Source organism: Cinclus cinclus, chromosome 1, assembly GCF_963662255.1.
Source record: "Cinclus cinclus chromosome 1, bCinCin1.1, whole genome shotgun sequence".
NCBI classification, from domain to species: domain Eukaryota; kingdom Metazoa; phylum Chordata; class Aves; order Passeriformes; family Cinclidae; genus Cinclus; species Cinclus cinclus.
In genome coordinates this window covers 66,953,749-66,979,455 of record NC_085046.1, presented here as the reverse complement: position 1 = coordinate 66,979,455, position 25,707 = coordinate 66,953,749, and the positions used below count along the sequence as shown (strand labels likewise).

The 25,707-nt window shown below is 43.4% G+C and overlaps 1 protein-coding gene across 1 annotated transcript in view; it reads left to right on the top strand.

The window, feature by feature from the left end:
* Window positions 1–9,614: 9,614 nt before the first annotated feature.
* The window catches only part of DSP (desmoplakin), a 38,171-nt gene continuing 22,078 nt past the window's right edge, over window positions 9,615–25,707 (top strand). The window contains exons 1-6 of the mRNA XM_062499122.1: window positions 9,615–9,817; window positions 18,740–18,842; window positions 20,527–20,675; window positions 21,042–21,216; window positions 23,798–23,926; window positions 25,044–25,094. Of these exons, the coding sequence (XP_062355106.1) occupies window positions 9,615–9,817; window positions 18,740–18,842; window positions 20,527–20,675; window positions 21,042–21,216; window positions 23,798–23,926; window positions 25,044–25,094 (810 nt within the window). The remainder of the gene's footprint in view (window positions 9,818–18,739; window positions 18,843–20,526; window positions 20,676–21,041; window positions 21,217–23,797; window positions 23,927–25,043; window positions 25,095–25,707) is intronic.

Below are 25,707 nucleotides of genomic sequence, written 5' to 3'. Positions count from 1 at the left end.
TTTTCCCTAATATTGACTGGGAATTTCCCCTGCTTGACAAAACTGATTGCTCTATGTGATAGGGAAAGAAGAGTGGTTGTTACCTGCTCTGAGTTTGACTTAATGTTAGGCATGATTTCCTAGATCACCTTTGTGTCTAGGCTGGAACGTTTGGGTCTGGACAGGTGGATTAGTAGGTGGGTGAAAAACTGACTTGTTTTTTGAGCTTAAAGGGTTCATATTCTACCTGGAGGCTTTTATAAGCAGAAGTCCTCAGGGATGTATTCAGGCAATTTGATATCTTTGTCAGTGATGTGAAAGCGGAGAGAGTGCAAACCCTCATCAAGCCTGCAGCTGACACCAAATTCACCAAAGGAGAGCGGCTGGCACGTGCCAGGGCAGAACTGCCACTCACAGAGACCTGAGCAGCTGGAGGAAGGGACCAAAAGGAACCTCATGACATTTGACGAGGACAAATGTGAGGTCCTACAACTGGGATGAAGCAGATCCTTACAGCAGTACAGGCTGCTGCTGAGCTCTGCAGGCAAAACTCCACAGCCAAATATGTCCAATACACATGAGAGTCCCTTCCTTCCCCTGCCCAGCACCACTGCACAGGAGCTCTCCTTGGGCACAGTGTCTCTTCCCATGTGTCCTCTGCCCAGTTCACACAGAGGTGGAGCAAGCTCCCACCTCTCCCAGAAGCGCCAGGTTGTGCTTCCTCTTGTTCTTGCATCAATAAGGTGCATTAGCTACTAAAGCACAAGAAAGCATGGCACTCTGCACAACAGTCTAGTTCATAATTATTATTTTATTGCTTTCTTGCAGACAAAACTTTTTTCAAGGATGTGGCTAGAGTCTGTCCTGGAGGTGAGGCCATACCAGCCATGGAACTGGCAGGACTGGACTTGTTCTTAATTTTAAACTCATACTACATTTAACAGAGTGGCATGAACAAGTGAAATTTCTGCTTATATTGAAGGAAATCATGTCTACAGTGTGTTTAATTGTGAGTGGCTTTATAGTATCTGTTCACAGGTGTTATGAACCCTACTTGAGCACACTTAGGTCACTGAGACCTCTGCACAAGGCATAGGAGACATTTGTACAGTGGCCTGATCTATATTCCAGCAATGCTATTTGAAGGTAATTTACTAGAAATCCTTACAGAAAAAAAACCAAACTGTTGACCCCTCAGTGTCAGCATAGAAGCTCAAAGCTGTGCCAAGTAAGATAATAGAGAGTAATAATTTTTCTTTCTTGTTTCCCATCAAAGTAATTTTGTATGTAGAGGATTGACTTTGGCTGGATGCTGGGCACCCACCATTCTACCACTCCCCTCCCATAAGTGAACAGGGGAGAGAAAACAGAATGAAGTGTTCATGAGCTGAGATAAGGACCAGGAGACACATGACTCACCAAATACCATCATGGGCAAAACAGGCTTAACTTGGGGATATTAATTGAACTTATTACTAACAAAATCGAAGCAGAATAATGAGAAGTAAAATAAATCTTTAAAACACCTTCCCCCCCACCCCTTCCTCCTTCCCATTTCTACTTCCTCTGCCATGGTGGCAGGGAGACAGAGAATGGGGGTTATAGTCAAGCTATCACAGGATGTTCCAGCTGCTGCTCAGAGAGCAGCTTCCCCTGCTCCAGATTGGGATCCTTCCTACATAATGGAGGAAACAGCCCTCCATTAAGTTCCACACTGTGAGTCCACCCCATGGTAACAGTTCTTCACGAAGTGTTCCAACATGGGTCACCTTTCCATAGGGTGCAGTCCTTCAGGCACAGCCTGCTCCAGTGTGGGTCCCCTACGGTGTCATGATTCCTACCAGGAGACCTGCCCCAGGGTAGACTTTTTTTCCACAGGTCTACAGGTGGAAAGAGGAGTCTGCTCCAGGGGTCTTCCCACAGGTTCACAGGCATCCACCTGCTCTGCTGTGGGTCTCCTCCATGGGCTGCAGGGGGATCTTTGCATCCCCATGATCCTCCATGGGCTGCAGGGATACAGCTGCCTCACTGTGGTCTTCACCACAGGCTGCAGGGGAATTTCAGCTCCTGGAACACCTCCTCCTGCTCCTTCACCACCAACCTTGGTGTCTGTAGGGCTGTTCCTCACACATATTCTAACCCTGCTCTCCTCTGGCTGCAAATTACTTCCGCAATAACTTTTTTTCCTTCTTAAATATGTTATCACAGAAGTGTTACTCTCACTCTTGGTTAACTCACCCTTGGCCAGTGATGGGTCTGTCCTGGAGCTGTCTAGCAATGGTTCAGGGGAAACTTCTGGCAGTTTCTCATAGAAGCCACCCCTGTAGTCCCTCTGCTACCAGAACCAGGCCATGCAAACTCAAATGTCAGTCTTGCTTGTTCTTATCTTGCTAATCATGCAAAAGATTAGCATTTTTATGGAAACAGATGATGTCACCTACAGGGAGCTAAACCACCTTAGCAGAAAGTGGATCTAAACAGAAAAAGAGGAAATAAAGCAATAACTTTATTTCCTACATACCTTGCTCAGACCTACTTACATAGAGAAGATATCATAGATACCCACACATCCAAATCAGATGGAGAGCTTGGGAAGTAAACACTGATGCAAAGTAGCTTCTTTAGCATCTCATCATATTAGGACTTTAATTCTCTGGTCTCTTTATCAGACTTTTATAATTACATGGAGCAGAGAATGAGAAGGCAGAAAACTAAATGCAATTGATTCTGCTATTTGAACTGCAAAGTTTGTGTAGGTGTTTGAGGAAAGGAAGCAAAACACACCAACTTCTGAATGCTGAGCAGCAGAATTACAGTGATAAGTGAGGAGGAAGAGAAGGAGGAGAATACTGGAAGTCTGAGAGAAATTTAGACAGTGGAATTTGGTGTAGACTGGAGAACACTTCCACGTTTACATCACCACAACCTGAAAGCTGCAGAAATCACATGTTTCCTGATCCCCAGTGGCTGCCTTGTAGTATTCTGGTCCCTCTGATGACAATGGCTCGAGGTTTAAATGAGTTCTAGCAATGGTTGTGCTTTTATAATGGAGAAAAATACAGCTGGAATAAAAGATCTCCCATTTCTGATCAATGTGACTCATCTGGGGGGAGGTGAGAGGTTGACTTCAACTTCTCACTTCTGAATTTGTCATTAGAGAGTTAAGGGGTGTATGTGAGAGAGAAGGCTGCCCCTTTTTCCTTTCTTTTCTCACTTGCACTGCAAATTTGACAGTAACAAAATCCTCTGTTGAATGATGAGAACAAAAAGGACTCTTAGGAAATTTTTTGAAGTCAAGTTTTATTTATTTGAAAAGGCTTTTCCTGCACCCACCAATTCTTAAAGCTGCCTCTGCCAAGTAGCACAAGGTCCCTTTGGTGTGGTGAGCTGTTGCTGGCTGGGGATACAAGCATGCACAGCTGGAGCACACAACACTGTGATAACATCTGGAATTTGTACAGAAGGTATCTTGGTAAGGAAGTTTCCAATTCTACCAGAAGATAAATTGCCCTCCGTAGCCTCAGGGTTTCGGAGAACAAAATATTCCTTTAAGGATGACACCTCCACTCCTCAACTGTGAGAAGCAAAGCTTCTGGCACAGTACAGAACTGAATCTTTACTTTCCCTGGTTGTTATCAAAATAGTTGTGGTATGACCCACAAATTGAACATGAAATGACAGGCCTGCTTGCAAAAACTAGTGCAAAGTGAGTTAACTGGCATTGCTTTACATGTATTAGATCCAATTCTCCATTATCCTCCTCACTCTTGTATATGCCATAAAGGTTCAGCATAGGGGAGATGTGCATGAAAATATTTTTATTAAGTTCTACCCTTCCCTCCTCCATTAAGTTGGTAAAGATGCTTGGAACCTTTATAACTTCTCTGATCTGCTATTCCCTCTTACAAGGTATTTTAAATTATGGTGGTAACACTTTAATAAGGCTATCAGTGCCTCAAGCCAGTGCCATAACCCACTTATTTGAGATGCTGGGATGACAAACATCTGTTACGAGGTGCAACCCTGCTGATGGAAAATTCAGTCTAATGAGGGGAAACTCTGGGTGTCTACAGGGCAACTGTAGAGGCTCCCATTTGATCCTTCACTTTCATTTCAAAGAATGAGGGCACAAGCAGAAGAAAGGGATGGGTGTCAATAAAATGGGATGGGTGTCATGTCTTCATCCCCTTGGGCTTGAAGACACCTGGGTGTAAATAAGAGCAGCCCCAGTGTGAAGCAAGTGTCAAGATCCCTTGAGAACTTCTACTGCCCTACTTGTCACCTTGTGCTGTGTGTGGTTGAACAGCTCTGTGGTATCTAACACCAATTATCAAACTGTCTGGATAATGAGGGGCAGATGCACCTTTCCAAAAGTTCATATTTTATTAAAATAATTCATCTTCATAAATGAATGCATTTTGCATGCATGGCATGTGACTGAAAAGATTTTTGTCCAACTATTAAAGAATAATTAGTCAGAAATAGCCTTGTATTGCTCTCAGCACTACTAAGCATCTTGAGATATATTAACTTCACAAGCTCTAGCAAGCATCACCAGCTGCTGGTGAAAGAAACAGAACGGTGAAGTGAGACTTTAAAGGAACCATAATAATGTAACAAATATTTGACCTTGTCCAGTCACTGAGTGCTCTGCTTGCAGCAACATGAAATCAAGAGCCGTGTAGAAATACTGTGTGCATGCTCTGTGGGTCATGGTAGGACCATGCTAGGAAAACAATGTCCCATCCTGGTCTCCTCCACCTGAAGCTGAAGAGTGAGGCATCCTGAAACTTTTTGTCTGAGTAGTTAGTCAGGTTTGACAAGGCTGACACATCCTTTACCACACCCTCTACTTTTGCATGGTTACAGAAGGAATTGTGCAGTCCTAAGCTTCATTCCTCTTGATGAATTTAAATGCTTTTTTCATTTTTAACCCTGCCAGAGACTGAGATGGTAATATTCCAGGGATTGTCTGAAAGGAGCAGAGCAGCTGTTCAGGAACCTGGAAATAATAGCTCTTGGCAGGCAGTCCTGGACGTGATTTGACACAGGCTCACAGCACCTTGTATCAATCATATCCTGCCCTCCAAAAACTCTCCAAACATTCACTGGGGCATATCTACATTTTGAAGTGCATTTTGCTGCAGGGCCCTGTAAATATGCCCATAATTAGACACTGTTTGAGTGTATTTAAGTTATATCTTCCCCATGACAGGGATACAGCTGAATAAGTTGTCTGAGACCTCTCTGTTATTAATGACATTTTGGATCATGTATGCTCTTGCTCAGAGGTCTTCCTACTGGCACCAGCCTCTCTTCACATGCATAGAACAGCACAGACTCTGGAGTATTAACTGCCAATTTTCTGGGGAGAATTCTGTCTGAGCAAAGGGAGGAAGTGGAAATTCCCAGGACTGTCTTTCATGTATATCATCACAAACCTGGATTTTGTGAATGCTGCCACTCAGCCCAAGCTGCCTCTTCCCAGGCAGCCCCTGCACAGGAGGGGTGGTGCTTATCAAGCACCTTACAAAGACACATAGCCAGATTAGTGGCTTGCATGTGCAAACTTGTCCTTGCTGCCCAGAAGTGAAGGAGTTAGGAACACAAGAGTCACATACTGGTTTACCTGGATGACTTGATCTGTTTGGAAGGCCAGAGCTATTTTTTGGCAAGCTACAATAATGGAAATCAATTATCAAGTCACATTCAGATTTGTACTTTGAATGTCAGATGTCACTGGTTATCAATGTGTTTCAGCTACTTTAAATTTATTTGGTTGCTATCCAGGCAAGGAGGGCATTAAAGAAAGGATGCCAATAAATAAGCTCAGAAGAGGCCACGTGAAATAGTAGAGGCTGGCAACTACTGCCAAAAGCAATGAATTAACAAGCCACTGAGTGGAATTTCTGTGTGCCTCTGGGAATTCAGTTCTTGAGATTAAATACAGAGGTTTCCCTGGTACAGACAGCAACCAACATAGCGTGTTGAGTTCATTTCAGGTAGTGTCCTGAGTAAAGACACAGTATCCAGTAGCCTAAGCCTAAAATAGGACTTTTGGGTCCACTGTTTGGGGTTGGAAAGGAGCCTTTTATTAAAACTAAAGAGATATGCCTAGAACTAATATATGTATACTTTGTATAAAGGAGATTCCCTCTGCTTACTGAAGCAGTCATCAGCTGCTGACACTTTGCCTCCTTGGAACTTCTGTCTCCTAATAACCTCATGGTGTCTGCAATTCAAGGCACATTAGGAAAAAGGCCTGCAGCATGGACCCTAGCCCTAGCTTGGGTTCAGGTGCCTGTAGGGAATATTATATCTCCTTTAGGCTACTTGCTTAAAGAGGGGCTTCTAAGATCTATGCAATTTTAATAGATTCTTACCTTAGGAGGCAGAACTCTGCCAAAGGAGAGGAACCATAAACTCCAAATTACTGTATTTTATTCTCTCCTGCATGTAGTTTTCCTTGGGAGGAAAATCATGCAGTCATGGTTTGGTTTGAGTGGGAAAGGACCCTAAAGATCAGCTACTTTCAACCCCACTGCCATGGGGAGGGACACCATGAAGGTGGGACACTATGAGACTGCACTTTGCAGTTTACTGGCTATTTGCCCTCAAAAACTCTTTGATACCAAAGAAAGTCAAGGAACTTAGGATGTGCCCTTAGGTATGTCAGGACTGGGCCTTTTCAGGAATAGTGGAACAAGGTTTAAGTCAGATCATCCAGCTATTACACTGATATTTTCATGCATTTAAATGAATTTCAAGCAATATCCATGTGACTTGATCCTGTTTCAAGATAACTGAGTCTAGCTAGGGTAAGGACCCTATTTCAGCAGATTTAATTATTCGTATTTATTTCTTTAATTTCCCTATCTACTAAAACATCTAAGATAGGAAAACTGTGGGGCTTACAGTATCATCTCAGTCTCATCCTCTTGTCCTTATTTCACTGGGGATAACTGTGCAAGTAAGACCACCAGAACCCTGTCATTATATAAGTATTTAAGGATTTTTCTACATGTGCAGGCAACAGTGACTCACCCAGGCCTCTGGGTGTATCACATACACGCTGTCTCCATCACACATAATGGTGTGTCTCACTGAGCTGGTACACCAGTCGAAGCTGAAAGGTGGGGCTGATTGGAGGTGGTGCTAAAACTCAGCAAGAACCTCAAATCAGTGTAATACATTTGGATCTCTAAATATGCATACATATAAATGGACAGCTTTCAAAGGGACTTGCTGGAGAAAAGAAAAAGAAAAAGAAAAAGAAAAAGAAAAAGAAAAAGAAAAAGAAAAAGAAAAAGAAAAAGAAAAAGAAAAAGAAAAAGAAAAAGCTTTATGTTTGTATGTCTAAATACAAATGCCTGCCTTGATACACCACCACGCAAAAATCTGACTTTTATGTGTGTTGGTGGTATCAATTCAGAGATCTGTATTTACGTGACAAAAAGTTTGGACTGGAGTATCAAAGCACAAAGTTCAAGTTTCCTTCATTCTGCATTTCCTGCCTATCCTACATCTGTTTTCTACTTTTTTCCTTCCTTCTTTACAGCATTAAGCCTCTATATCTGTTTTTCTTACTCATCCTTGTTTTCTACTCTGTTCCCTTATGGCTTTGAAATGTAATGTCAAACCATCCAATCGCGCAGATGTAATCTGTATGAAAAACAGCATCCCAAATCCACATATATACACAAATACATATGTATGTCTGTATACAGATATACATGTACTCATATATAATGAATCACATTACATATAATACAGCATATATATTACAATATAAAAGTCACTGTATGACTTCACATATAATAAGCCACCTTGCATTCTGCCCCTTTATAGTGCTCTTTACAGCTCCGGGCAGTGCCACCAGGATGCCCTTCAGGACCAAGCAACCCCAGGTTTGCTTGGAGGAGCTCTTATGCCTCCTCTACACCACACTTTGCCCATCACCTCCAGCAGCAGGCAGGTTCTCATGTGACCTGTGCTGTGGTGCTCCCACAGAGTCCCAGCGGCACTGGGGAGAACTGCACTCGTTTGGTTTTCTCCTGAATAGTTTAGGAAGTCTTGTCCTTTGAAATATTATTCTAGTTGTTACTTACTGTCTCATGATCCATCACTTGGATTTAAAATACCAGGAGAATGAGGAGTGCGGAAAAGACAGAAACAGGCCCAAGAACTTACACATGGTGTGAGCTGCTGGTGATCTCACAAGTTTAAAAAACTTTCAGCAAGTGTGTTGTCGCAGAGCATCAGATGGCTGATACGGCTGGCTCATGTGCTACACATCAGGATGAAAGCCTCAGGATTATTTTAAAAAACTTGGCACGGTTATTCATAAGTGAGTACTGCTTCTAAAATCTGGCCATCTTTGTTTTCCAACACCATGGACAGGTGGCCAGACCAGCTGAGACACTGCCACTGAGACTAGATAAGAAATGGTGCTCAGTTGACACTTGAGACTAATCCGATGGTCACTGGCTGGCAACAAAGGTCCGCCTGGGCATCCTGCACCAAACTGCCTTTGCCAACACCCTTTACACACATGAGTATGTTAAAATTACTTTGTCTCCTAAGATACGGCCTATTTGAAACTTAAACACAACATTCGGAGCACCAGAAGGCGGGAATCAAGAATATCTGAGGAGAAAAAACGAGTTTTAAATGCCCATTTCTGAACGTCTCCTTTCTCAGGCACAAATGCAGTCAGGCATGTCTCCTTTCTCAGGCATAAATACATGGCACTAGTCCAACACTTCATGCACTGAGGCACAAGTTTCAGCCCTGTTTCAGAAATGCACTGGGCTTGGAGTGCCCAAAGCCCTCCTGAATGTGGGACCCTGTGTATTTTGGAACTGATGGAACACACACGTCGTTTTCCCGACGTGTATCAACACCCTGACATGAGCAGGGCAGAGGGCAGCTGCCAGCGGTCCAGACCCACCCTCGACAGAATGGTGCCCATTTACGCAGCGCTGCCTTGTTCAGGCACCAAGTTCTTTCCGGAGAGGCAGGAAGGTGTTTGGCGTCGAGGGCACCCTGGCCCCCTCCATCCTCCCCGCAGCGCTCCCAGCCCGCAGACACGGGGACAGGTCGGGAGGAAGTTTCCGGTGGACTCCAAATCTCCGCTGGCGACTCCTGAGGGTAGCACAAGCACCGGGAAAGGCGGTGGAAACAGCGGTGCGGCGGGGACAGAGCCCGTGCGGTGGCGGGGCGGCGGGGCGGGGGCCAGGGCCGCGCACGAACCCGGGGCGGCCGCCGAGGAGGCGCGGAGCGCGGAGCTCCCCGCCCAGGAGCGCCACTTAAAACCACCACGGAAAGGTGTGGTCTCGCCTTTCCTCTGCCGGCGGGGAGGGGACGGGACGGGACCTCTGCTCTTGCCGCCGCCGCCGCCAGCAGCCCTCGCCGCCCGCCCGGCTCCGCACCGCGATCCTGCCCTGCCCTCACCTGCGGGCCGCTCCGATCCCCGGCTCCCGGCTCTTTCCCGGCCCTCGGAGGACTGCGAGGGAGCGGCGGCACCGCGGCGGGCGCTGCCGGCCGTGAATGCCTTTCCTGCCGTCGGGTCCGGCTCAGTGTCCCCGTCGCTTTGCCCCTCGCCCCGCGTCGCCCCGGGCGGCTCCCCCGCTGCCATGAGCATCAACGGCGGGTCCCACCCGCGCATCAACACCCTGGGCCGGATGGCGCGGGCAGAGTCGGGCACCGACCTGCGCTACGAGATGAGCTCCCATGTCGTGGGGGGCGGCGGCGGCGGCGGCGGCGGCACCACCCACACCCACAAGACTTACTACTACCAGAAGACCTACGGGGGGGACTACGCCTCCGACGGATACGGGTAGGTGCGGGTCCAGCCGGGCCCCGGCCCCGCTCCCTCGGGGCCACCTTCGGGCAGCTGCCGCTCGCCCGCTCGCGGTGGGATTCCTTAGGTGCGCCAGCTCGCAGCTTTCTTCTCTCTGTTCCTCCCTGAGGCGTCTTAACTTCCAAAACGCTTTCAAATGCAAGAGAAGAACTTATTTTTTAAAACCGTCTTTTGATGGTGACTCTCCTTGAAGAGAGCAGCAGGACTAAAAACGATGTCTCTCATTTGCACTGAGGGCTGTAAATGGGTCTGTGTTGACTGTATTGACCCGACAGTTCTGTGCTGATAAACCCCCACTTTGCTCAGTGACGCAAAACAAACTGAACCGAATTGCTTTATACCCCATACACCCAGTCTGCCTTCCTCAACTAGATGCATAACTAGGGCTATAAAACAACTTTAGGTAGTGGGAAATGTTCTCTTGTAAATTTCTGAGTTTGTTTCTAGCTTGTGTGAGGCCTGGGAGTTTCAGACATGATCTTTCATAGAACGATCCCTGACATTTGGTGGCAGGGGGCAGAGAGATGTGACAAGAGACATCGGTCTGCTCTCCTTGCCTCTTACCTTTTTAACTTCTTGCCCTGGTGCTGTGAGCACAGTCAAGATCTTGTAGGCAGGGTGCCAGCTGTGAATCCTGGCTTGGGGAATGTCTGTTCTCATGGATGCAGCTGTACCAGCATTCTGTGCACATCAAGTCTGACAAGGACTTTCTGCAGAGTGCAGTAATCATGAAGACTGCTCCACTTATCTCCTTCTCTGGGAGTTCACAGGACTGAAAAGCAGGCAATGTTCAGGTTACAACCACTGAAGGAAGCAGTGCTGCTGTATGGTACAGCACCATCACAAAGCACAGCTGGTGACGACTGGGTTGTGTGTATGGAATGGCTGTATTAAGTCTATTGGTCTAATTATGGATGCTGCTGACTCAGGAATTGATGCAGAAGCCCTGTCATGTATTTTGTATTAGAATTAAAGCCCTAATTTTATGGTACATAATTAAATTGCAAAAGGGTGAGAATTGAACATATGTCGTAAAGAAACAGCAGATTAAAAATGGCAGGCTTTTTTATATCAAACAGATCTGTAAGTGGCTGTAGAGAATTAGGGTTATCCTAGACAACACAGCATGCTCTGCTTAGGTATGTCAGACCAGTTGCTGGAGGACCACTGAATGAATGACAAAACTTCCATTCTGTGGATTTTTTGTTTATTACTTTGCCCAGTTCTTAGATTTAGTTATTTGGTTGACTCTCGGTTTGTTGTGTGCGTAAGTAAGTTAGTTACAACAAATTGCAGCTAGAACACATCCAGCTACCAATACAGTAGTATGAGAATATCTGTTCATTGCTATATAATAAGAACAATTCTATACTGTAGCACTGGGGAGTGCACACACTAGGGTTCCTAAATGCCATTGCTGTGCTGCCTGTGTGAGGATTTTTTTTTTTGTGGTGTTTCATTGCAAATACCTTTACTGTTTACAGGAGACAGCCATGAAAAATGAATGGCAGCATATGTTACTTCCGGGCTGTTCTCTTTTTCCTCAATTTACACTGGTGCAACTCTGTTTGGATTCACTAGGGTTATTTCCATATCACTCCCAATTTTCACTAGAGGATGAATTATTTCCTTTAGTTTAGCATTTTTTGTCAATAGTTACATATTTTAAGCCGGTCTGTAGTTTGTTGGGCTCTTCTTTCCGTAGCATTCAGTGGTGGTGTAGCAAGAGTGGAAAGGACAGACCTGATCAAGAGGTCAACAACCTTATATCAACATTCTTTTACTTGCTTTTTATAACATAATAGTCATATTTCTTTTCTGGGAAGGTATGTCTGGCAAGGAGGCTTCAATGAAAGTTCCTGTTCACTTTATTGTGAAACTTCTGAGTGGAACTAAAGACAATTTTTATTGAGATGAAAAAAAAGTATGCATTTACATATTGTTTTATGTGAAAAAAATCTGACCATACCAAATACTTTAAATATTTTTGCAACAGAGTATGTGTGTTTGCTGCCTTACTGAGTTGCATAGGTTTATTTGTAAGCAGTGCTGATATGAGTTAAAATGTGTCTCGAAACCAGTGGTTTATTGGCAGTTAATGAAAAAAGCAGTCTTGCCTGATTTTGCTCGTGTGTTTGTGTGCAGAAAATCCACTAAATGCTCTGCATGTTGTGCTGTTGGGATCAGGGCCATCATCTATGGAACTGGATTTATTAATTGCATTTAGCATGACATATTCGGTGCCAAAGTTTAGTGGCATCTACTTAACTCAGAAAACGGAGGCTTCTTTTTTTTTTTTTCCACGGGGAAGATCACTCTACCCTTATTTTTAAATGTAGCAGGATTCAAGTTAGGGTCTAGTCTTGTAAGTTTTGGGGCGTATTCTGCCGAACAAGTCTGTGCTGAGTATTACATTACTCACAGAGCAATATGAGGCGCTCCCTACCCTTAGGGCTCAGCAAGGTGCTTTTACAACATTCCCGGTTTCTTCTGGCTTGGGAACTCAGGATGAGCTTGGCCCGGGAGTACAGATACTCAGCTTGACTGTGATTCACACGCTGCTAAACTGCCAATTCATCAGTCAAATATTTATCAATGCCTTTGCTATGGAGATTGAAAATCTGATAAACCGTGAGAGAAAAGAAAAAAATGCAGTTGTGCAGTTTTATTTGTCATTGCTGAGATTAGGAAAAACATAACCATGTCACAGAGTGACACGAACATAAATTAATTTACACAGATCTACTTAACAATTAATATAACTTCTGTGCTTCAAGTTAGAAAAGGAGTTAGAAAATTACCTCCCCTGCCCTGACACTGTTTTGAGGAACCAAGAAACAAAGTAAACGTGGAGAAAACCGACTCAGAGCCACGCTTTTGCCTTTCCCATCAGTCTCGCCAGGATCTGGAGAGTCCTGGCTAAGCTGAGTGGTGGAAGAGCTGGCGTGGTGACTTCCACTTTGAGCTGCTCAGACGGCGACGGTGGGATGCGTGAGCTGCTGTGGAATACCTGCCCTGCCGGCAGAGCCTGCGCCGGGCTCTGGCTGGCAGGGAAAGAAAGGGTGACTGCCACGCCGTGAGGAGAGATTTGGGCTGTGCCTGTTCCGTAGGGACGTGCAGGTGTGGAAGCCTCTCTCGGGAGAAGGGGGTTTGCTGCGTTCCGAGCGGCTGCTCTCCTGCAGAGGTGTGTTTCCAAGGTCCGGGCTAGAGCCGGTGTTTGGCACCTCCCTGTGCCGGAGGCGGAGGTGGGAGAGGCAGCGTGTGAGCAGCCTGCTGCATGGGGCAGGTTCGGCCTTCGGGAACGCTTCTGCTGCTCCTGGTGATTCATAGCAGTGGGAAAAAGCGTGAGGGCTTTCTGTGAACAGGTGTGGCACGATCCCTTGTGAAACCCTGCATGCTCCGAAGGCGCTAATACCCGGGGGTCCTAATAAATTCAATAATTCACAAGTGTCTACTAGATTTTTGCAGTTTTTATGGTATTTAGAGCCCGATTGTGCCAGATGCAGAGGTCTTTTGAGGTTTCCAGCCATCATGGAAGCCCTAGTGTGTGTGCATACTTGGCAGACGGGACTAGTTTGGCGGGGCTGTGGTGTGCGGACGCTGGTCCGAGTTAGAGCAGAGACATATGGGGAGAACTCCTGATGATTTGACAGCTTGTGTTCACCTTCTTTGGGAAAGCCGGACTGTAACATTTTAACTCCTGATTATATTCTTAAGGATGTCGTGATCCCCCCACCTTTATGCCATTGCGTTTTCCGGCATACACACACCCAGCTGGCAGGTGGTGGCGGATGGGCGGTGGTATGTGCAGGCTGTGTTGCTGGGAATGCAGATTCCAGGTCAGGTTTTTCTTCCGACTTGCCTACCCTGGGCATATCAGGTAATCCCTTCGTGAATCTTTTTCTTGTTCAAACCAGTTTGTGTGGAAGGGGGTGGGAAGTGTGAAAAAAAGAAGCACTTTTTTTTTCTCTCGTTGAGTTATGGGAATCATTCAATATTCTGGATCTGCTGAAAGACTTTCTTTTAAAGCTTCCTCCATTTTTGAATGAATAAAAAAAATGAAAAAGCTTTGAATTTTTAAAAGGCTACAGTTTTTTGTGGAGGGCTTGGAAAATTTAACAAGGATCGTTCTAATTTGTTTTGAATAGTATCTTCGGGACAAGAGCAACCTCTTTGTGCTCCCAAAGCTTTAGGGAGCTGTGAAGATGTGGGAAGGCTCCTCGGAATTGCTGAATGTGTTTCCCTGTCTCCTTTGCCCTGCTTCTCTGGGCACTGATCACACCCTGGATAATCCAGCAGCCTCTGGATGTGCACTAGCAAAGGCAGAAACCAGAGCAGCCCCCGCGGTCCAGGTGTTTGTGCTGGGGATGTGCAGGTCTTCCAGCAGCGGGGGGCAAAGGAGAAAGCAGAAGGCAGCTGGCTTCCTTCCCCCTTGGGTTCTGCAGTGATGACATCAGCTCCCACAGTGGGCCTGTGGGGGTGCAAACTGAGTGTTTAGGGAAGGTTTTGGTTTGTTCAAAACACATCACTTTGGGATAATTTTTTGGCTTCTTGAATAAGTCAGTGCCAGCAGTACTCAGCCCTGCTGTGTTCTGGGGACTTGGGCACCACTGGCGTGTCTGCCTCTACGCTTGTAATTCATCTTATGGCCTTGAGCATGTTTCTCAGTCCCTTTTAGGAAAAGCAGGAATAGTTCTTTGTTGTTTCAGTAGAGCTGGGGGTCTTGTAAAGATCATGGGTATTGCTCATCAGTTAAACACTAATCCTAGTTCAGACACTGAGGATTCAACAGTAAAGTAATGGCTGGATTTAGATCAGTTGGGGTATATTCCAGCAGGGAGGTGTTGCCTGAGCTGCTATCCTGCCCAAATCCCAGTGGCAACAGGGGTTGGGGCTGTCATCTCATTTCTCAGAGAGAGCAGAAGGGTAGTATGGCAAGGGAGCAATGTGTTCTGCCTTGACATGCACTGAAAAGGGTGGCTCCTGTACAGAATGACACCAGGGAGATGCTATGCCTTTCCTAGGGCTCTCCTGACAGTGGAGAGCAACAGGCCTACATTTCAACATCCCAAGTGAAAGCAATTCATGTGTGTTTTGAAGTGTTTTCATAATTTTAAAACAAAGATGCCACCCCCTTTTGTTTTCCTTTGTTCCTTTAATCGTTAATGACTATTAAGTTATTTTAATGAAGAACTCTGCTTAATAGGACCTTTTTGAAATTCATGAGTTGCCTTCCAAATAAGTGCCATGGTCTAAAATGAGTTGTAGGGACAAATACATAGTTAAGGTCAAAAGCAGTCCAGTCTGTTCCACTCAGCACTGTTCTGCAGGGTTTACAAAACCAAAGCAGCACAGCCAATAGTCAAGTTATTGCAAATGTATGTATTTATTAGTAGTAGATCCTGCACTGTCTTGTTATGAGTCCTGCTAAAAGACTAGTTTTCAGCTCTTTCCATTTCTGCTGGAATGGTTGATAACATATGCTACATTTGCAGGGGTGCAGTAAAACAAATGAAAAATCTGCCTGTATTTTCACTGCATGGTGTGCCTACAGTGTTAGATACAGCAGGGTCCTATTCATAGGTTTGAGATTTAGATGCTGCCAGAGTTAAATCAAATTGTCACAGCAGCAGTAGGTGTTACAATAACGAAACATTACTCTAAACTTGTTCAGTTTCATGTAAATAAAATCAGACAAAACAAAAGAGAGACTGACAAAATACCATGAAAGTAGCCCACTTAATCTGAGGAGTGTTGGTATCCTATATTTTCTCTGAGGAGTGTTGGTATCCTATATTTTTCTAAGGAACATAAATATATTTTTATGTAGAATGTAGGTTACATTTTTTACTTTTAAAATCCAGCTTTGTTCTTGCCTGTGTGCTATGATGCTGTCCAGCATGTTCAGGGTTTGCCTCATTTCTTTGGTACAGTATTTTCTGTGTTGGTATGGTTTTACTTTGGCTGTCTGTTTCCTGCTGCCTCGAGGTTGGTTGTCATGTAACTGAATTGGAATTTCTGCTTTGATCTGCTCATCCCCATTAAAGGCCTGTTGACTTTGTTAAGAGGTAGATTGTGCTGAGGGACTTTGAAACTGCTAATGAAGTACCTTCCTGTCACATGGGTGAAAAGTACTGAAGATGTGTCCCTGTGAGATTGTGCTCCTGCCATCCCATGTATCAAAATCAGTCTGTGTCTGTTGAGGTATTGTCTCTCAAAGTGTTTTTTATTGTTTTTTAAGTTCAGAGATAGATTTATGCCCTTAGGCATGTTTGTACAGCTAAATCCCCTTCAGATTTGAAGTTCTTGATTCCTGTTGGCTTGATGGAGCTATGCCATCAAACATCAGCTCCTATGCTGGCATCTGCTGTTTCTGATTGTGCCCCAATAACCCCATGTAGCTCTGTTTGGTCTTCTGGCAGGTTGGAAAGCCAGTGCCTCTAACAGGCCGTGACCTTTTTTATCGTTATCATAGGATTGATCTCTGTATTTTCACTGGCAAAACTAGTTAGATTTTTAACAACAAAGAAAGCATTAATAAAACAGGGTGCTCTTTTCTGTTTTCAATTTGTATAGCTGCAGCTTCTGCCATTATTTTGGTTAAATCTTTATCTGCTGGACTGGACAGACTTAAATATGTGCTGCTTTCTTCTTGTGAAGGTCCCTGTGAACTGTAAACAAGTAACTTGTTACTCTCTTTGAAGACCTAGATAGGGGGTACTTAAGCCTCTTATTTCAAGGCCTCTGTTCTTACTTTTGAAACAGTTTTGTGCATCTATATTTAGCCATATTCATGTTTTCAATTTTTAAAATTATTTGGGCAGTAATTATGGATGTGGCATTCAAGCATCATTAGCATGAACACAAAATAATTGTGTTTCTAATTCTTTATATTTCAATTTAATATTTTGATTTATTTGAAAATAGCTTTTCTGCACAATTTCCTACCATGTTAACTATGGTAGGTAGTGTTTAAACTTCTTGTCATGGTGGAGTAATATTTTTGAGTTCAGTGAAGTTACCCTGAAGCCAGTGGAGATAGACTGACCGGTTACAGTATAAATCTGGTCACCATCTATACTTCATTTGGCTTTAATGGATATCCAGCATTTGTAGCTGCCAGAACATGATGGAAAAAGTGATTAAAGAAAAAATACTCTTCCAGTGTTCTAAAAAGAGAAAATTGGTCAGAAGATTCCGCTCTCCTTTATTATGTTTCATTTATGAGGATAATTGTGGGTGTAATTAAATGTAAATTTCAGATGCAGTCAGATATTTCTATATCTAAACACAGCAGTGATGCCTAAGGAGAAGGAATGATTTAGAAAAGGAAGCTGACACAAAGCCTGGCACAAAATCAGGCCCATATGTTATTTTTCATAATTGTTTTCTTTAAGCAGTTTCCAAGATACACAGGGGTGCATAGCACAGTGGGGCGCAGAGTTTGTGCAGCCAAAGGGTCACAGTACAAGCTGGGGGCTGCGTGTGTGCAGCTTGTTTTATGTCACCCAGTGACTTTGGGTGCCTCTATACCTCTGAGGGTGTGTTCCCTGGTATGGGGAAAGCTGCTGAAAAGTTGCTCAAATCTTTTCTGTTTGTTCCAGATGAGCTGGTAGGAGAACTGCAGGCTGCTAGGACATCAAAAGCACAGAGCTTTTTTTATTTTTTTTTTTTAAGAGCAGAAGAGCTCTTAGAAATATTGAATGTTTCTTACCATTCCAGTGATTTTGCCAAGGACACTTGTAACTTTTCATTGTCACAATTCCTTTTGTGAAGGATGGGCAGAGTCTGTTCAAGTCAGTGGAAAGATTTCCATTGAATCCCAATAGCTTGCTAGCTCTGAGTTGGACAGGTTCACACTGGTACTCTTGTTGGCATTAGTGTTGTAAGGAATGTTTGTCTCTTCAGTGATTTGTAATGGAAAAGGTTACCTGCTGTGAGCACAGGACTTAGAAAACAAGGCAAGGCTTGGAAATACCTTAGCTCTTACTGTCTATTAGTGGTTTATTTTAGTTTCACTGGCAAGTGTTTGGGTTTAGGAGCTGCCTGGGCTTGCTTGGGAATGATTCCTGACTTGAAGCCTCACCCCCATTCAGCTACAATGGCTAAATCCTAAACTTTGATGCCTAAATCCTAAATGCTGGAAAAGCAGCATTCTGGCAGTATGGATGCAGTAGATTATGTACAAGACAACAATAATGACCCTGTTACCTGCCTTGGTTTTTTCCCTCAGTAGTGTTTTTTTCCTGGAGTTTTACTTAGAGACTCCAGACTCACACTTCATGTATTTGTAAGAAAGCATGTCCTCTAACTCCAGGCCCTACATCTAGTTTTGTAGTAGCTAAGACCCTGCTCTGGTTTTGTGCATTTCTGCTGATAAAAGGACCCTTCTTACACTTGGGTGGACTTACATGTTCCTGTGCTTGCCTTGCTGAGGGTCCTGCTTTCCTTGTGTGCCCTGACATTTGATGGCTGGTGTGATAACATGAACAATTACGTCACACAAAGGCTATGTGCTAATGTATTGACTTTAACAAAGATTGTGAGTAATTCATTCTCCCTGTAATGCTGCCAAAGTTTTGTTGATAAAAGCTACAAATACCTGCGCTGGAAGAAAAACTTTTTCCTTTATGGCATGCCAGTTTCCATGTTCTACTCTATCCTGCGGTAAGGTCTGTCTTGTCTGCTGTTGCAGAACTATAAAGGGGCTCTGCCATTGTGGAATTGTCATTAAAATTTCACAGTGCAGTTAATGTGTTCGTGTCTCTGTGAACCTATATGAGGTGGGTTATTTCATGTAACTTCTCTTAACTGTTCTGAATTTGTGTTTCTTGCATTTTTTTCAAAACACCCAATTGCTTTGTATTTACTTCATCTTCTTCTTTTCCCCCACAACAGCCAGAATGGGACCTGTACCATGTCCAGACGCCAGAACACCATCCAGGAGCTTTTGCAAAACTGTGCAGATTGCCTGACACGAGCTGAGCTCATAGTACAGCCTGTGAGTGCTTCTTGTTCTTCTTATCCAAAGTGATGATGAATATTACATACATATTCTGTGTTATCTGGACTCACAGGCTCTGCTTCTTCATCTCCTTTCTCCTCTTTCAGCTGTTTGTGTGAGGCAACTGGGAGTGACATAGCTCCTTCTTAGGTCTCCTTCTTCCCTCCGAACTCTGTTAAATAAAACTGATTGAAATGCATCTGGTTAATAAAAGGGGTCTTCTTGATTTAAAACAAACAAACAAACAAACAAACAAACAAACAAACAAACAAACCTACCCTGAAACAGATTCTACTGTATCTTAATTTTCAGTTTTAGATCAGGGCTACTGTCAGTGTTAACAGCTGTTACTAATGACTACTTACACTCTCTTAGTGTGTTCTGTAGGATATTGTCATTGTTTTCAGGGACATAATGAACCTGAATCACCTTAGGAAAAACCTTTATTCTATTTCTCCAGATGATTCCTCAAAAAGTAAATAAAACTAAAGTCTTCCTGGCTGTTTCAGCTGTAATACATAAGGATAATCTCTGCAGCATGCTACCCTGGTACAAACCCAGAGTGCCTGGGGGTGGGTTACTCACTGATGCTAAATTCACTCCTGGCGAACATGGAGTGTCCTCTATTCCTGCTGAAGTCAGAGGAGGTGCAGGGTGGTGAGTGCATCCTGCTGTTGAGGCCACTGAGATGTGAGAGAGTTTCACAGTTCTGGCAGTAGATGTGATTTAATGTGCACTTTTGGACCCTCTGTGGACAGAAAATTCTTTCAGAAATGAGCTCTCTGGTTAGGAGTTCATTTCCTTTTCAGAGATACAGGACGTGTGAGCATGTTTATATAAAAATCAATGCCAGAGTAAATACTGCCTTTTGTTCAGGATTAATATTATTCCAGTGAAGTTGAAAGAGAGAGATGTTTAGTTCCAGCTTGGTGCCACAACATGCATTGCTTGCTTTGTTTCTTTCTTTTCTTTCTAAGGGACAGAGCAACGAAGTCCATAATATTCTATTTGCAAAATCAGGTCACAGCTGCATTATGTTTGTTCAGCATGGCTGTGTCAGTGTGGCATGAGGTCAAAGAGCTCTGTCTTCCTGGTTGAAACACCATGACCAAACTGGTCCAACTGCACTGAGAGGGTGCATGGAGAATTTTCCTACACTTTGGGTTATTAGGTGGGGTGCAGATGTGATGGGGCATGGAGCTGGACTCAGGCAGATGGTACTGCTCACGTTTTTGCAAGAGGGGGAAGGAAGTCTTAGAACCTCAGGAAACCTGCTGGAAAATCAGGAGTAATATCTACCATCTCCTACTAGGACAGTGTTTCCTTCTCAGCTTTTAAACACAAAAGCATAATTCCTTAAGAAGTTAGCTTCACCATGTGAAGCCTTGGCTCTATTGAAATAAGCATTAAGATGTGCTGCTCTTTATGGAAAATTTTGTTTGGTATTACATTTTAATAATTTTCTTCCATATTTTATTTTAATAAGCACTTTCCAGTGACTGTGGATCCTTTGCTTGTCAGCCTTCTGCCAGTTAAAACTGGCAGACAGAGACCTGACAGTTGAAACTTATCGTGCTTCCTAAAGAAAAAGCCAGTCCTCACAACATGTCTTTTAAGACAACCAAAGCAAGCTTAGGTGGTGAATATTTAATTTACTCTCCCATCCTTTTTTTTCCATTAGGAATTGAAATATGGGGATGGTGTCCCACTTAGAGGGAACAGGGATCTGGAAGACTGTTTTGCGCAGGCAAATGACCAAATGGACATCCTGGATGGGCTGATCAGAGAGATGAGGCAGATGGGCCAGCCCTGTGACATGTATCAGAAAAGGTATTGTCAGGGAAGGGTTGGGGTCGGGAATGTGACTGATAAAAGTCACATTGTGACTTTTACCACTGAGTAGTACCGCAAGTGCTCACCTTCCCTGGTGTTGCAGGATGTAATAGAAATCAATAAGGTTAAACCAAATCTGTTTACTCACACTAACACGGAGGAGGGTCTTGCAGTAATGTATTTCTGATAGAGATTCACGCTTTAGTTGTCTCCATGAAATCTTAGTCTGTATATTTTTTCCATGGTCTTTGCTTTCAACAGTTTGTTTTGAATAGCTGGTGGTCCAGTAGGATAGATAAATTGCATTGTTTGTGTTTTCTGGGTGTTTTGCTCACAGACACTAAGTGGTTCCTTCCCTTTCAGGCTTCTTCAGCTCCAGGAGCAAATGCGTGCCCTGTACAAAGCCATCAGTGTTCCCCGTGCCAGGAGGGCCAGCTCCAAAGGTGGTGGCTGCTTCTCCTCTCAGAGTGGCTCGGGCTGGGATGAGTACACGAAGCGTGTCACAAGTGAATGTTTAAGCTGGATGAGGCAGCAGAAGGTAAATCTGTGCAAAACCCAGGGACAATGCTAAAACTTCGTGTTGTTCATGAACGTCACCTCATATGTAGTAATGTTTTGGGTGTCAGTAGAAAAGTAAAGGTATGCATGAATGCTCACATGTTATTCCAAGGTCCTTTTTTTCCCCTCCCAATATTGTACATATAGTGAATTCTTACTGAAATCTAAACATGGTTTGGGGTCCTTTTGCAGAGGAAAAGGTGTGGAAGTTAGTTTAGAAAGCTAAATGAAACACAGGTGTTAATGTAACAAAAGGCATTGGCATATTTGTGTTAGAAATTACTGTGCTCAATATTTATCTCCTTCCTTCCTTGCACAGATTTTCTTTGATTCATATTTATTTTAACCCTTTACATGGACATGACTATCTTCACAAATTTAATCATTGTGGTGTTCTACAGTTCTCCCCCTCTAGTCTGTCTTTATCACAGAGAGATAGAGCTGATTGCTACAGGACTAGGCTTTCAGAAGTCAGTGCTGAAATGCACACAGCAGTGCTGAAGGTACTGTTTGTTGCTTTCTGAGAACAAATTTGCCAATTCACAGCTGTTGCTGATGTAACCTGGAGTGGAAAACACACACTGGTTTTGTGCTGCTGAGGTGAAAGTTGTGAGTTTGTGGTTGGACAGCCCTTTCTGAGAGACAGGTGGGGAGGATGGAACAAGGTGGCTGAAGTTACACTTTGCACACTCTTTGTAAATTTAAATTGCATTATTTTGATCTCTCTTTATTAGGTTGTTGCTTTGCAATTCTGTCATTATTATCTGAGTATGGCATTTGCCAGGTGGCTTTTATGCAAACCAGATGAGGAGGGTAGAGCTCTGTAGAACTGCAGTATTTTAAAGTGGGTGCTAGTTACAGTCCAGTCTTTCAGTGTGGCATGTTTTAGGGGAGGAAGGGAAAGCGGAGATGCACTCCTTGAGTGGTAATGTGTATGAGCATTGTGCCTGGACAGCAACAGCCAACTTTATTGCTCTACACACACTGTGGGAGAGGAGGCTGATTGTCAGACCTGCCATGGCTTGAGGAGTGATGTTGGACAGACTCTGGGCACGCTTCCAGCGATGAAAGATAGTGAACAGGCTGCACCTCCCAAAGACACCACATGATCCCCTGCTCCAGCACCCCTCGCTAAACACAGGGAGCATAAGCAAGTGCTTTATGGCTGAGTTCCCACACTAAACCTCCTGTGAAAATAAAAGGCACTCTCTCTCTCTCTCTCTCTCTCTCTGTCTCTCTCTTCCCCTTCATACTTACAGCAAAGCTGAGGTGGGGCCAGTAAGCACACACCTCACTGGGAAAATTAATTTTGAACTTGCCAGGGTGCTGCTTCTTTCTGTTGTGCCTTGCTGTGTCCCTTTACTTGCTCACATTGAGACTAGGATAATACTTCCCCTTGTAATGTGGTGAGATATAGGAAAAAGTTCTGAACAGGTGCAGTTTTTTGCTGTTTTTCTGGTTTTTATCTGGATGGTTTGCTGGTGGGAGAATCAGGTGGTAGGGAGGGTTGGTCAAATTTCCAGTGCAGAATTGGGTAAGGTGCAGTGAGATCCAGACAGCCTTTGTTCACATATGGCAGCCAGCCATGACTGTCGCTGTTGATACAGTCTCCTTAGGCTGTTTAAATATAACAAGAAGGGTCAAAGTCCTCTAGCCTTTAAATGGCTGAATGAAAAATGGTTTCATTTCTTGGGTTGTTTTCAGCATGGCCTTTGAACCCCTACACTCGAGTTCTGGATTTATTGTCGTCTGTTGGCTGGTAATTACCAAATTCAGTCCCAACGCAAGATTAGGATACCTCTTTCTTTACTGGGCATGTGCACGGATTGGCATTCGGACAGAGTCGTAGTGTGTCTTTGCAGCATAAAAGAGTATTTGGAGTTTGAGGAGTTGAATTTGAAGTTAGGTGGCTTTTAATATTGGAAAAAAATGAAACAAGGAACGGCAGTCAGTTTTTAGGTTAGTAGTTAGCAGGTGCATTACTGTTTTTCAAGGCTGTTTCTAGACGTTTTCACTTGGCATCCTACAATAAATGTTGCCAAAATGCAAGCCAAACAACACATTTTCTAGTAATTTCAGTTTATCTTCTGTGGAGTTTTTTTAGTGTGACTGCATTTTCATGAGCAAAATTAAAATGGATATCTGGTGTACTGGGCTATACAACTTAACAGGGCATTTTCACATGAATTGCATGAATAGCATTGTTTGATAAAGTCATGGTTTGTTTTAACAGTGATAAGAAATTAATTTTACTGTAGAATATAAAATAACAGTTTAGTCCAAAGAAAACCAGATGAAAAGTCCCTACTGAGTGTTCTTCATCTAGTGTAACTATAAACAACTGAAATATTGTTCCTATTTTGTTTCTTCTGCTTTGGGAGCCTGTCACACAGTTCAATTGATGGCAATTTAAAGAAACTGTAAACCCCTATCCTGAACTTCTCTTTATTTCAGCTTTACTCTCTTCCGCATAGTGTGTTTCCTTCAGTTCAATTCCTTTTTTGCTCCAATTTAGGCAGCAGTGCTGGAAATGAAAGTACAATCCCATTTCTTGTTCCTAGGTTGAAATGGAGCAAGTGAAGTGGGGGTTTGATGCAGCATCCATTGAGCAACAAATTGGTGAGCACAGGAGAACTCACAATGCCATTGGAGACTATCGTTGGCACCTGGACAAAGTCAAAACAGATCTGGTAATTACTGTCCTCCCTTACACATTGCTTGGTCTAGGTAGTTAGCGCTGGCTTAATGGTGTTCCACTACAAAAAAGAAATGTGGAAAAGTTCACCCACTTCAGAAAGCACTGGTGTCATGATAGCAACCACTTTCAACTCTGAATTCCTTGATAATTTTGTATTTTACTTCTTTCCTCAGAATTTTAAAATAAAAAATACAGTAGGTATTTAGCTTTTTGTTGCTGTGCACCAAGGCTGGCAAATAAATATTGCCATACTATTTGTTAGACAAATGACTAAGAATGATTATTCTCACTTGCTGTCTCAATATATTAAACAAAGAAAGTGAAAGAATAAGGTGGGTGCTCAGGATTTTTCTGGTGAAAAATGCCCAAACTGTGGGCTAAGATTAAAGATTTTCTTAAGTGTTGATACTATTTTTTTTTTCTCTGAGACTTCTGCTGCCTTGTGAATTTTGTGATTGGAATAAAGAAGTGACTGAAAATGCAGTGTTAACTTCCTCTCCTATCATCCCAGCAGTTAGGTATAGTAGAGAGGATGCTTATTTAGTTTCCATTCATCTTTTCTCTTATTTGGCAGGAGAGAGTTCAATCTAAAGAAAAAGTAGTCTGTTCTGGAGCCCTGATCTTTCAACCAAGCTGATGAGTGAAAAGGATTTTTCTCCCTTTTCCCTTCTGCTTCAAATAGGAAAAGTGATAGTCTGCCCTGTGGAATACCAGTTCCAAGGCTGGGCACGTTCCCAGCTGTAGAAATGGGGATCAAGACTGGAGCTGTCTGCTCACACAGTAATTTATACTAGTCCACAATCTCCAAAACTTGCTCTAGGACTAGCTGGTGTAGGAGTTTTGTGCAGAAAGAAATCCAGTTTTGAGTGTTGTTTTGGTATTACAGATTTGGTTATATACCAAGCATCCCTGAGAGTAATGCATTTGTCCAAGCCTTGGTTTGTACTTCCTGAGTCATCCAGTGGAGCAAATCTGCTGTTTACAGGTGCCTCTTGCAGGTATTTGTAGGTTACCACCTGCAATTATTATGGTATTGACACTGTAAAGGAAATACCAGCAAATAGGCAACTTGTAAAATGGTCACTAAGTATTTGCTGTCTCTGTTCCAGCGGGAGAAGGCTGCAGTTCATCAGCTGGAGGAAGAATATGAAGGCCTGCTGGTAAGCATGGGATGTGGTCATTTCTGAGGGCCTGTTTGCTTTATTAACACCCATGTGATTGTTAAGGGACACTTCAAGTTTTGACAGAGTGACAGATGCACATTTAAATAATTATATTCAGCAGCAAAATGAAAGTGCTTTGTAGTTTCTGAAAGATTTGTTTTGAGTCATGGACTTGAGATTAATGCATTGCCTGCTGGATAATTGACTTACTCTCACAAGGAAGTTTCTAGTTTGCACCTGATGAAGGGAGTTGGTCACTAAGCAGGTGAGGAGTAGAACTCCACTTCCTTAATAGGAGTAAATGTAATGATAAAATTAGTCTGTATATGAAGCTTAAAAAAATTATTCAGAGGTGCGACTAGAATCAAATGCTGTGTAGGACTGTGCATCTTCCCTGCTGTGGATCGTCATGTAAAACACAGTGAGAATCTTGTGCAAATGGTTTATTTAACACTTGGGATCAGAATTTGATGCCTGGCAACCTGATTTCAAGTAACAGGATGTGTATTACGATGTGAAGACAAAGAATTTTTTTCTTGAAGTGTCAACTGTGCAAAAGATGCTGCTATAACATCAAGGATGTCCTGTGAGCTGCATATGGAAGTAAAAG